Source organism: Diabrotica undecimpunctata, chromosome 5 (assembly GCF_040954645.1).
Source record: "Diabrotica undecimpunctata isolate CICGRU chromosome 5, icDiaUnde3, whole genome shotgun sequence".
NCBI classification, from domain to species: domain Eukaryota; kingdom Metazoa; phylum Arthropoda; class Insecta; order Coleoptera; family Chrysomelidae; genus Diabrotica; species Diabrotica undecimpunctata.
In genome coordinates, this window is record NC_092807.1 from 135,756,533 (window position 1) to 135,769,154 (window position 12,622).

At 32.0% G+C, this 12,622-nt stretch overlaps 1 protein-coding gene across 3 annotated transcripts in view; it reads right to left on the reverse strand.

Moving 5' to 3' along the window:
- Positions 1-12,622, reverse strand: part of Uggt (UDP-glucose-glycoprotein glucosyltransferase) — a 56,419-nt gene continuing 43,797 nt past the window's right edge. For all 3 annotated transcript variants that reach the window (XM_072532773.1, XM_072532775.1, XM_072532772.1), the window contains 7 exons: positions 12,443-12,610; positions 11,295-11,466; positions 7,303-7,485; positions 7,040-7,188; positions 3,988-4,231; positions 193-352; positions 1-130 (listed from right to left, as the gene is read on the reverse strand). In XM_072532773.1, coding sequence (XP_072388874.1) covers positions 102-130; positions 193-352; positions 3,988-4,231; positions 7,040-7,188; positions 7,303-7,485; positions 11,295-11,466; positions 12,443-12,610 — 1,105 coding nt within the window. In that variant the 3' untranslated portion in view covers positions 1-101. The remainder of the gene's footprint in view (positions 131-192; positions 353-3,987; positions 4,232-7,039; positions 7,189-7,302; positions 7,486-11,294; positions 11,467-12,442; positions 12,611-12,622) is intronic.

Below are 12,622 nucleotides of genomic sequence, written 5' to 3' on the forward strand. Positions count from 1 at the left end.
TAGACTTAATTATTTATTAACTTAACCCATATACAACTTAAGAAATGTAAATATCACTTACAAATCAATTTAAAAAATATGTACATAATTTATTCTATTTATCATAATTCTTGATGAGTATCAGTTCTTTCTGTAATTAAAAATAAAAAGTATTAATAAAGAAACTTCATAATGGTTTTTTTTTTATAATACCTTGTTCACTAACATCAATATTTTCTGCTGGATCTGCATCTAACAACCCTGAGTCTATTTTCTTTTGTAAATTTCTGATTTCGTCATCGTACCCTTTCCATTCGGGAAGGATTCTTACCGCAGCTGTTAATTTGGCTTCCTTTGTCATTGGATTATTACACTACAAAAAAGATAACAGGAAATTAAAAAAATATATCCCAGCAATAACTTATACCACCGTGGATATTGCGACAAGAATGGAATACTTAATGATATATGTTAAATAATACAAGGAACCGAGAATACAAATAAAACAGTGTCTGTTCTATACTTCTCACATTGAGCGATACAGTTATTCAGACTCCCCCTAAATTAACTACTAGGATAACAGATTGGAAAAGTTTTCAGCTTTAATTGGAAAAAACAAATCAACCTGCCGATGCCATTAAGGATCAACTTGATGAAAAAACGGAATCTTTTGATAAAAATATCCAGCAAGCTGCATGGGATAATTCACTTGAATTAATTCTTAGAACTAAAAGTAACAATTACCCTAAAGAAATTAGACTATTATTGCGAAAAAAAAAGAAAACTCAAAAGGATCTGGCAGTGCTCTAGAGCTCCATCTGATAAAAAATGACTAAACAATGCAACAGCAACTTCAAGAGAAATCAAAAAAATTAAAGATGAATCAATTGGTGGCTACCTCAGAGCACTAAAAAACGCGAGCAAAACTGATTATTCTCACTGGAGAGCCACTAAGAGATTAAAAAGACCAACCTTGCATAATTCCCCAATAAGAAATTTAAATGGAAGCTGGGGGAAAAGCAACTTACAGAAAGCCGATACATTTGTTGAACATCTAGAACAAACATTCCAGCCAAATGAGGGTGAAAATATACATGAATGGGAAAACATCATCCAGGACGAAGGTGAAATCAAAATTAGTTACTCCAAAAGAAGTTGATAGTACAATCAAAGAATACATCAATCCAAAAACAAGCTTCTGGGTTTAATTTACAGGAAAAATTCTAAAACAACTACGTAAGACAATACTTAAACTAATATACCAACGCATCGTTCAGATTAAGGTATGTTCCTACGATATGGAAAATAGCTGAGGTTATAATGAGGCTCAAACCTGGAACACAAGCAAATACAGTAGCATCGTACAGACCGAGTTCTTTTTCTCTATAATTTCAAAACTATAAAGCAGCTCATAAGCTTGAAACCTCTCATAGAAGCTAAAAATATAATACCGTCACACCAGTTATGTTTTAGAGAAACTCGCTCCACTATAGATCAAGTCCATAGAATAACAAACATAATAGAGAGAGCATCGGAAGAAAAGAAATATCTACCATCTTTTTTGATGTGGAGAAAGCTTTTGCCAACGTGTGACATGAGGGACTTAATAACAAATTAAGAAATATCTTGCCGAAAAAGTACACAGAAATATTGGAATTATATATTTCAGATAGAGCTTTTAGAGTTAAACATGAAGAACCTTACGCAGAAGTCAAAACATTGGAAATGGACACTGTTAATGAGACCATCAGCAAAATTATCAAGAGTCACGAACACGACTTCTTGAGCATGTTAATTTCAAGGCCACGACAACGTGGATATGATTAGACGACTCAAGAGGAAGTAGCCCTTCGATTTAGTGAAGTAAAAATCAGAGTACAGTGTTCTTTCACGCTAATATGTGTGTAAAAAACTATTAGATTCCAAGAAATACTAGTAAGTCTGTCCTTAGTTTAAAGTTTTTAGTAGTAATTTAGGTTAGAGAAAAATTTCTTATTCATCAATGTTAATCAGATTGTAGTGCGAGATAACGTTAATTGGAAACAGAAGCGAAAATACAAACAAAAATAGCAAAATACGAGAATAAGCATGCATATTAATACCCATAAGCCAGAAATACGAAATATATATGAAATCTTGGGAAATAGAAATATCAGTTTTGGGCGTATTTGCTGTTAATGACAATGACCAACAGAAAAAAAATACTTTGAAGGAGATCTTAGGAAAGTTCTAAATTTTTAAAAAACCTATGCAATATTTGAAGGCGACTTCAATACTAGAATAAGGAAAACACCACGCAGTAGATTAGTAGAAATACATGGAGAGGTAACGGTAGAGAATATCGAAGAAATATTTCTAAACATCTGGCAACAATGATTCAAAAGAACAACTTTTTTGCCCACAAGATCATACATAAGTAAGGTATCAACACACAATAGTTCTAAAGTGTATAATAGAGTAAAATATAATGAGACAACAAACGAATCTAGAATACAAGCCGTAACTGAAGAACAACCAGAATACGATTGGGACAAAAATATAAAGAAAGGTATATGGAAATGAACTCACAAAAAAAGTTTTTATAGAAACACTGAAAAAAAATAAAAAATTGCAAGGCGACAGGGTCGAATACATTCCAAAAGAGTTGTTGAGTACTAGAGGCTGTTGAACGACGCTAGAAGTAGCCTTTTACTCCAACATGCATCTACGGTTCACCCTTGAAAAACACTATATTTTCTTTCTAGTAAGAGGCTTTGAATTTGCGTTTCATCTAATTTGCTATCAAAGAGAGGTTTCTCGACTTTTTGTTACTTCGTGTAGATACCGCTGCTAGCTTACCAGGCTGTTATTTTAATTATAATGGCCAAATACTAGACTGCAAATCATTTCAGTTTGAACTTCCACAAGCGTTTCTGACGAGGATTTGAATAACTCGAAACACGTGTAGAACAATGGTGGAATTCGAATTGAAATGAAAGGCAATCTTTTACTTTCATTTAAGCGTCTTTTCTCTACGTAAAGAGCAAAAAAGATAGTGTCTTTCAAGTGTAAACCGTAGATGCACAACGGAGTAAAAGGTTACTTCTAGCGTCGTTCAACAGCCTCTAGTAAGAGGCTTTGGATTTGCGGTTCACTTAATTTGCTATCAAGAGAGGTCTCTCGACTTCTTGTTACTTCATATATTATTCTCATACAATCTTTGCATCATTTTGGTTGCACTTCAGCCTCAAAGTACTTTTATTATTATAAGTTACCATTGTTCCTGTACATGCTTTCTGAACAGATATTAAGGTTATGTTGTCAGAGGAAACTGATAGATCACTCACATTACTTATCATGAATACAAATTGCACATGTGTTTAATATTTTTGAAAGGATAATATGTACCAGGAGATTTTACTTAATTTTTCAATGTTTGATTTCTTGTTAATACACTTTTTATTTTTTTGATTGTGTGTCATTTCCAAAAATAAACGTTTATGCATTCCTTTGCTTCTGTACAACGATTGCTTCAGAGAAACTAAAAGCATGCTTAAGATCGATTACATGATCTGTGAATGCACAAGCTTTTGATTTTTGTATTTCATACACAACACTTGAAATTTTATTTAGAGTCAAAGGATGCTTAGTTTTAGTGTATAAATTGGAGATTTAACATTTTTTGTAGTTTTGAGAAGCATTACTAATGCTTTGATTAGTAATCAGTGTTGTACTAACCGTGGAAACCTTTCGGAATATATATATATATATATATATATATATATATATATATATATATATATATATATAAAAATATAAATATATATATATATATATATATATATATATATATATATATATAAATATAAATATATATATATATATATATATATATATATATATATATATATATATATATATATATATATATATATATATAATATATATAAACTTAATTCCCTTCTACCCACCGAGTGAGGGATGGATAAAAAACAAAAAGTTTTACGAAAAACTGTGTATTATACTTACCAAATCTATAGTTTTCGCTTTCTCTTTGGACGCATCATCACACCAAGTTTCACACCACAACCATTCTTGAGGCAATGACTTAATCGCTACCTGATGGATCATGTTATTGGGTAAATCCTGATCCAAATTTGAAAGACTGTTAGGATCTTGACTTAAAGCTTGGTATTGACCTCTAAGCCTATCACCAGCTGCTATCCTACGGAACCTCTTTAAATCGACAACATATAAGGCAGATATATGGTACCTGAAATGTGTGTTTGTTAATACTAAAAAGCTGCATTAAAGCTGCAAAAAAATACTAAAAAATTCTCCATTAAAAATTGGGATTGGTACTCGTTCAAGTTGCCGTTGTTGTAAAGTTAATGATTTGAAAAAATGTCTAAAAATTGAACATAAACCTAATGAATGGAGGCTATTCATAGACTCCTCTAAACTTAGTATTGTTTGAAAATTTTACAAAGGATATTGTTGTACATCAAATTCAAGCACATAGGCAGATTATAGAAAAGTTACTAGAATATAACATAGTTAATCACTATCTCTTCGTCGACTTCAAAGCAGCCTATGACAGTGTGAAAAGAACTGCATTATATAATGCAATAACAGACTTTGGGATCCCACCTAAGTTAGTTAAGTTGACCCAACTAACAATGCAAAACGTAAGCTCATGCGTTAGAATTGAAGGAGGGAACTCTAAGTTCCTTGACGTTAATAATGGTCTAAGACAGGGGGACGCGCTGGCGTGTCTCCTCTTTAATATTGCCTTGGAAAAGGTAATCAGACAATTAAATATTAGAATGAATGGAACTATTTTTAATAGATCGACGCAAATACTCCCATTCGCTGATGATATAGTTATAGTGGGCAGAAGTATGAGAGAGAGACATGGTGCAGTGTTTTACAAGGCTTGCGGATGCTGCAAATGAATTAGGACTTGTAGTAAACGAGGAATAAAAAAACAAATATATGTTATTTCTAAAAACCCCCGAAATATCCAACAGAGAATTTAAATTAACAACCATACCTTTAAGCAAGTCAAAGAATTCACATATCTTGGATCTCTAGTAAACCCAACAAACACAAGGGTTTCGACAAGGGCGAAATAAAAAGACGCATAGCAATAGAAAATATAACTGTTTACGGTCTCCAGAAACATTTAAAAAATAAAAATATTAAACGTGCAGTAAAGCTCAATATATTCCATACCTTAATAAGACCGGTTTTGATATATGGGGCTGACACGTGGACCTTATCTCAAAATGATGAAAGACTTCTTGGTATTTTGAAAGAAAAATTCTTAGAAATATTTTTGGGGCCGTAAATGAAAATGGGCATGGCGTCGAAGATACAACTTTGAACTATATCAGTTATACACAGATCCAAATATTGTGAAATTCGTTAAAGTGCAGAGACTTAGATGGGCTAGACAAATTGGTAGGATGTCAGATCACGAATATACGAAGAGATAACATTTTCAAAACCAGAGGGCACAAGAAGTAGAGGACAACCACGAAGGAGATGATGAGGTGTAAGAAGACCTACAGATTCTAAGGGTCAGAAGATGGAGGGAAGTTGCTAGGAATCGACAGGAGTGGCGACTTCTTTGTGAGGAGGACAAGGTCCACAACGGATTGTCGAGCCACTTATGATGATGATTACTATACAATGAAAACCATTTCCCTTCTATTTGTTGGTTATGCAACCCACATGAAAGAAACATATATAAACTTGAAAGCACTTGTCGATTCAATCAATATAATGAACACAAATAGAAAATCTGTAGTGATATGAAAATTATTGCTGTTCTCTTGCCGTCAGGCTACATAAAATGCTGTTGTTTTTTATGCATGTGTGACAGTAGAGATAGGACAACACATTATACACAAGCAGACTGGCCTGTAAGAAACCTTAACCCTACGAAAAGAATATATATATTATATATACCCAAAATATATTTTACTTCCGTGCTTGGATATTAAACTGGGTTTTATGAAAAATTATGTCAAAGAAATGAACCAAGAGGAGCAGTCATTTTAATAAATAAGAGACTTGCTAAGAAAAAGAAGCTTGGAAGTACTTAAGGAACTTCATTCCCATTCGTGCACTTTTAGTCAACAACAGAGATGATAACTATTCTACTTTCGTGAAAGTATTACTGAAAACACTCTAACAACAAAAGGGGAAAGATTCCATCAGGACATTTCAGTAATCAAAAAAGGACCAATGTCGTTTAATCTAACCTACGGTTTATATGTAAAGATGCCTCGAAAATCACTTACAACCGACAAGCTAAAAGACGGGGATCAAACGAAGCCAATACATTATTCTCTTTAATCATAGTAGCCTTTAAAACGTTCTCCTCTTGGAACATGGCCCCATTGAATTCAATTCAAATGGAATCTTATAAATAATTTACTTATCATATTCATTTGTCTCAATCCAAAATTAGCAAAATTTGGCTCAAGAAGTATAGAAAAAGTTAAATTTTTTTGATGAGCAATGTAATATAACAAAATAAAACACTGCTTTTAATCTCTACATAATATACTTCACTATTTTCAAGCGTGGTAATTGCTAAAATTGTAAGCTACTTTTTCTCATTGTATTTTCTTTAACAAAACGCAACTTTATGTTCAGTTATCCGTCTTTGAAACGTCTTCTGTCAGACCTATGAATACTTCTGGGCATGTATATCAAACATAATCTTATATACTCCCAAACTTTAGTTTCTATATTCTCTGCCTTTATTATACGTAATAAAAATATCAAACGCAATAAATAATGTATGATCTGTTATAGGAAGAGCGTCAGCGTAAGCTTTCTGTAGTATTAGTAGACGAATAAAAATCATATTTTATAAACATTCAAATATTTTAAAAACATGTCAAGTTTAGTATATTCGAAGGAAATTATAAACAGCGTTTCCATGTATGATAACTTTTATCATTTTTAAATTATTTTTAGATGAGGATTAAAATAATTCTCATAAATTAATATATAAAAATGTTTGAATCTGATGATTTATTTAGTGAGAATTTCAACGTTTTATTACCTTCTACCCTGTAGATGGTTTCTCCAATAACCATGCTTCCAAAACCTGAACCCATCCATTTCTTTTCTAGATTCACAGAACGGCGTGTAGCCATATGGCGCTCCACCTAAATCTAATTCCTGGAGTTCTTTAAGGTCGGCTCTAACAACCTAAAAACATTTACAATAAAAAGTAAAATAAATCGAATGTAGTCAAATCATCCATCTTTATAATAAACCAATAATGTTACGAAAATAAAAAAACATAAACTAAAGTATATTTACCTGATCTGCATCGACAAAAATAATTTTCTTTACGTCTAGAGGAAACAATACATCCAAGAACAATATTTTGTAACCCCAAATAATTCTCTGTTTTTCAGTTTGTTGGTGTAACCATCTAGGCCATTTGTATTGTACTAATTCATATTCAAAGCCATATTCTTTCGCCATATATGGAAGGAAATCCTACAAATATTAGCTCCAATTAATTCGATGATATGCATATATATTCTGCTTATCTGTCTATAGTAGTATTCATATTGAAACAAGTTGCAGGATAGACGTTTGGCAACGACTTTCGTTACGTTCAATAACTCTGTAGAGCTATTCGATACGTCATTGTATCACATCGATATTGGTAATATTAAATGTAGCGATCTTAAATTCATTCACAATAGGAGCAAAGATTGACTAATCAGAAAAAAAAAAAAAAAATACAATCAAAAGCACATTCGAATGAAGAGTTTACTTCTGTATAAGTTTTTAAACTATGGTATACAGCCAACTATTGGGATTTCCCATTAATTTTTTTTAAATAAAGAGTTGACATGTACAGATTGAAGAAAACTATAGTGTTATAAAAATAGTTCGTCTCAGAACTATACAGTATACGTAAAAGTTTATGGTCGGTATGGTAGAATTTAACAGGATATCTAACACAGATATAAAATCATATTTTCAGCAAATAGACAAAGAAAACAATCATATATTTTTATACACGCCCATAAGGAACGCTAAACGATTATTTCCGATCCAGTTTATACGTAAGAAATAACGGCAGGGTTGACTTATTACATATTTGAATTAAAACATTGAATTGATTTAAAAAATTGGCGATCAGTGGTGCGGTTACATTGCCATTCAAAACTGGATGATGATATTAAAAATGAAACATTAATTGACACAAATACTGGTACAAAATTTTTTAAATTCATGAAAAATTTACAGATTCACATTTTTATTTGACGAAATTGTAACCCAGTTTTGAATAAAACAAGATAATTTTGGCAACATCGCCATTCGGCGAGACGAGACAGGCCGACAGCTATGCTATGCTATGTGTTTTTTTTTTGGAGGTAACTTTGTAAGTGTGAAGATAAGAAATAAATATGCCGACTGTTTATACAAAAGAAGAACGGGTACAAATAATAAAATGGCACTTTGGGGGCAATTCAGTACAAGAAACTATCAATTTATTTATTATGGCTTTTGAAAATAGGCCAATACCTATAGAAAAAACTGTATTAGTCATTATTCATCAATTTGAAAAGTTTGGCTGTACTAATGGCAGATGTAAAAAATGTTGCCCATCAGATCAACCTCGCGAAAAGAAATTTTTTCAAGAACGAGAAATTGGAGAAATTCAAGTTTGTGCATTGGCTGAAGCGACGCCGTGTTCAAGTAAACAAATTTGACGCCGATGAAGTTGATTTTAATGCAAAAACAGTGAGGAATATTTTGAAAAGAAACAACTACCATTGTTATAAAGTGCAGACAACTCAAGAAATATTTCCTGATAATAAATTTAAACAAATGCAATTTTGTGAAATTATGATGGAGAGACAGATGTCATGCAAACAATAATTTAAAAAAAAATATTTTGTTTACAGATGAGTCCTCCTTCACAATTCACAAAAAACATAATCCATCCGTTGTAAGTTATTGGTCTCAGGAGAATAAACATTTGAGTGTGTCTGTACGTACGCAGTATCCACAAAAATTGAATGTTTGGACTAGAATTTTTGGAGACTATATTATTGGTCATTTTTTCATTGAAGGAAATTTAAACACAGTCAAATACCTCCAATTACTGCAAAATCAAATTATTCCTGCACTTCAACGTCTTCAAATTGACTTAACGAAATTTGGTTTCAACAAGACGGCTGTCCTGCACATAATGCAAAAGCCGTTAGAAACAATTTAGCGTTAATTTTTGCTGAACGTGTCATTAGTATAGACGGTACAATAAAATGGCCCCCTCGGTCATACGAATTAGCTCCTCTAGATTTTTATTTTTGGGGGATGCTAAAAACAAAATTGTACAGGCATGAGTTCGAGCGAGCCACCAACATGGAGGAACTGAAGGAAAAGATAATCCAACTTAGCCAAAGCATATCGGCAGATGAACTCAACGCCATGAGAACTGCTTTGTGTAATAGATTTGGTTACTGTTTGTTACAATTTTGTGGTCTGTTTGAACATTTATTTACCTAAGAATTTGGTTTAGAATTTCTAATTCTTTGGAGTTATTTTTAATTTAAACAGTAGTGTTGGAATTATTTTTTAATTGATTTCATTTTTATAGAACAAATTTTATACTAATTTTATCTTTTTTGTTTCAGTTTTATAGAACTATTTTTTATTTTCACACCTACTACCTCCAAAAAATCTAAACGAAAATTATAGTTTCAAAGATATTATTTGGAAAGTACCAAATAATATCTTATTTTTAATTAAAAGTTGAATTTTTAGGACACTATGTGACCTTATCAGCACACTACGGCCAGTAAGTAGAGGTGTCAGTTTTTTTGCTGTGTTCTCAACCGTTTCTTTCAGCTGCACGTTTTAAACTTTTGTGGGCCTCATTTCTCTGAAATAGTATGTTTTCTTCCGTTTTGCATCTAAATCACAGTACTATGGAACCAAAACTTTCCTACAGACAATCCACATGTGACATGAACAGGATTATTGCAAGACTTACAGCTAGGGGCGCTAGTGGTAGGATTCTGACATGTGACACAAATTGGTTCAATCAAACGACTATTAACGGGTACTACTAGCGGCGCGGTGGCCAAGAAACAAATTACGTGAATGGTATGGCTGCTTTTCAATCAGCCATGTCGTTGAACTTTTTAATTGCATAAAATTTCAACAAAAAAAAAAACGGGTGTGGCAGTCCAGTGGGACTGCCGGTGGAAGTTACACTTCTATACACGTATTCGCCGTTACAAATTTATTTGGGAGTCAATCTGCACAATCATTACATATGTAATGCTATAGGTAAGACATAGCAGAAAGAGAAACAGAATTAATAACAACTTACTACCAATTAATAAACAACTTTTGACCTGTAATAAGTAAATGAAGGATGGAATCAATATTTTGATGAAAATGTATATTTTTATTTTCATATATGTATGAAAGGAGTTGAATGCAAAAATGTTTTTACACATACTCTGCAGTAAAATTCATTGTTTATTTTGTTATTAATATAGTAATACAATACAAATTAAAATTCAATATTCATAAGTATTTAAAAATGACAATAATATACATAACTTTTCTACTGACGCATATATGTTTTACCATTATACATTTACCATGTAATAATATTAATAAAATAGTCCTCCCCGACTGGGAATCGAACCCCGGTCTCCCGCGTGACAGGCGGGGATACTGACTACTATACTACCGAGGACCTGACACAAACGTATTTCAAAATTGACAGTTCTGAATCATACAGTGATTTATTGAGATTATTATTTTGAAATACAAAAGACTAATATAATTATGAACATTTAATAAATAATACAAAACATATCACATAAATAATAATATTAATAAATATTTTATTATATATATATAATATTAAATTATATATACAAAAGGAACATTTTTATATTCGAGAGAGGAAGAGAGAGAAAATATATGTTCTGTCTCTCTCTTACTCATTATCTTACATATGTAATGATTTCACAGATTCACTCTGTTAACCATCTGGCTGCGACATATACATATAATGGGCTACATAGGTAAAATAAAAATCCTATCACGAGCAAAAATTTGAAATAATTTACTACTAATGTTGGATAATGAAAGTCAAATTCGTATTACCGAATATTCATAGTATGATCTAGCCTTAAAAACTGAAATCAACCACAAAAAATCCAATTATCCAAAAACCTCACTAGTATTATTCAGTTTCTACAACAAATGCGTGTATAGCCTCATACTCACCTCATTAATTCTTAGTAGTTGAACGAAATTGATCTTACCTTAACTTGTGGAGAGAGATAATTCTTTAAGAACCAAAATTTAACAGGTCTCTTTGTGTGTTTTAACACTGAGAGCATCATAATTCTCAGGAACCTTTCATATAAGTGACCAGAAGCCAAAGAGAATATATTTAATTTTTCGTCATTCTCGTCCTCGCTGCCTTTGAAAGAGCTAAAATTAAATTTTAGTTGTTTATTTAAAGTAAGTTTTTTATAAAACGTACGCATTTTGTTTTGAATTTCGCAATCAGTGGTAAAAATAAATGTAAGATTATTAAATAAATTTTGTCTCTCGATAAGAGATGGCGTGACTCGTCCTATTCACTGACGATGGTACTACTGCTTGATAAAGATGTCTAAAATTTCTTGGAGATGTTTCAACTCAGTCGTAACAGCTGTTCAAATGTGACGTGTCATAGCATTTTTTAAAGTTTAGAATTGTTGATTACTATCGACCTATTAATTTTATCCTCGGTTCTATTAAGTATGTCAATATGTGATTTTCAACAAATCTCAAATATTTCGCTACAATTATAAACAGTATCTTCAGGAGCACGATAGGCTGTTGGCCATGGTAACACATTCTTGAAGGCGAACTTGACGTGATTTAAGCACAGTAATTCAAGGATTCAACACAGCGAGAGGTGAAACATGAATCCACTGGTATGACTGATGAAAGAGCTCATATGTACATAAAACTTCGGATCATCAAGCATTGCCAAATCTTTCGGAGGCTAGCCTTGCTGTTCGTTTGATGGTGCGTTCTACGCACATTGCAGAGGTGGTTTCCAGATGGAAGATATAAAGTATCGTCTTGCTCCTATTCAAAGTTTCGGAACTTCTACCCACGATTTTTTTCAATCGTGGTATTAAAAATGTGGTAAATAAAAGTAGTGATCTTTGGAAAGAATACATTTTTTGCCAATAGTTATTACACATATATAATTTTCGTAATATCTGTTTGCGATTTCTATGTCAGTATTTACTGGAGAATCATTTTTAATTTTCACAGTATAACGATTAACTAAACCACTTTAACTAAAACATTATATTAGATCAAGAAAAACTAAAATCCATCCAGAGTACTAAACTTATATCGATAAATAATAATATTAAGATAGCAAAACACATGACTAGCAAAAACTCACCTAGCTATGGAACTCCAGATACCGTTATTATTATCATCGTCTGATAATAAATCTACATTTGCTTTATCTGGCTTCTTTTGAACTCTTAATTTAACGATATGCGATCTTAAAGAACTGATCAGTACTTTGATGTCAGTCGAATTCTCTGGAGTATCGCTTCCTTCGTGACTAAAACCAAAA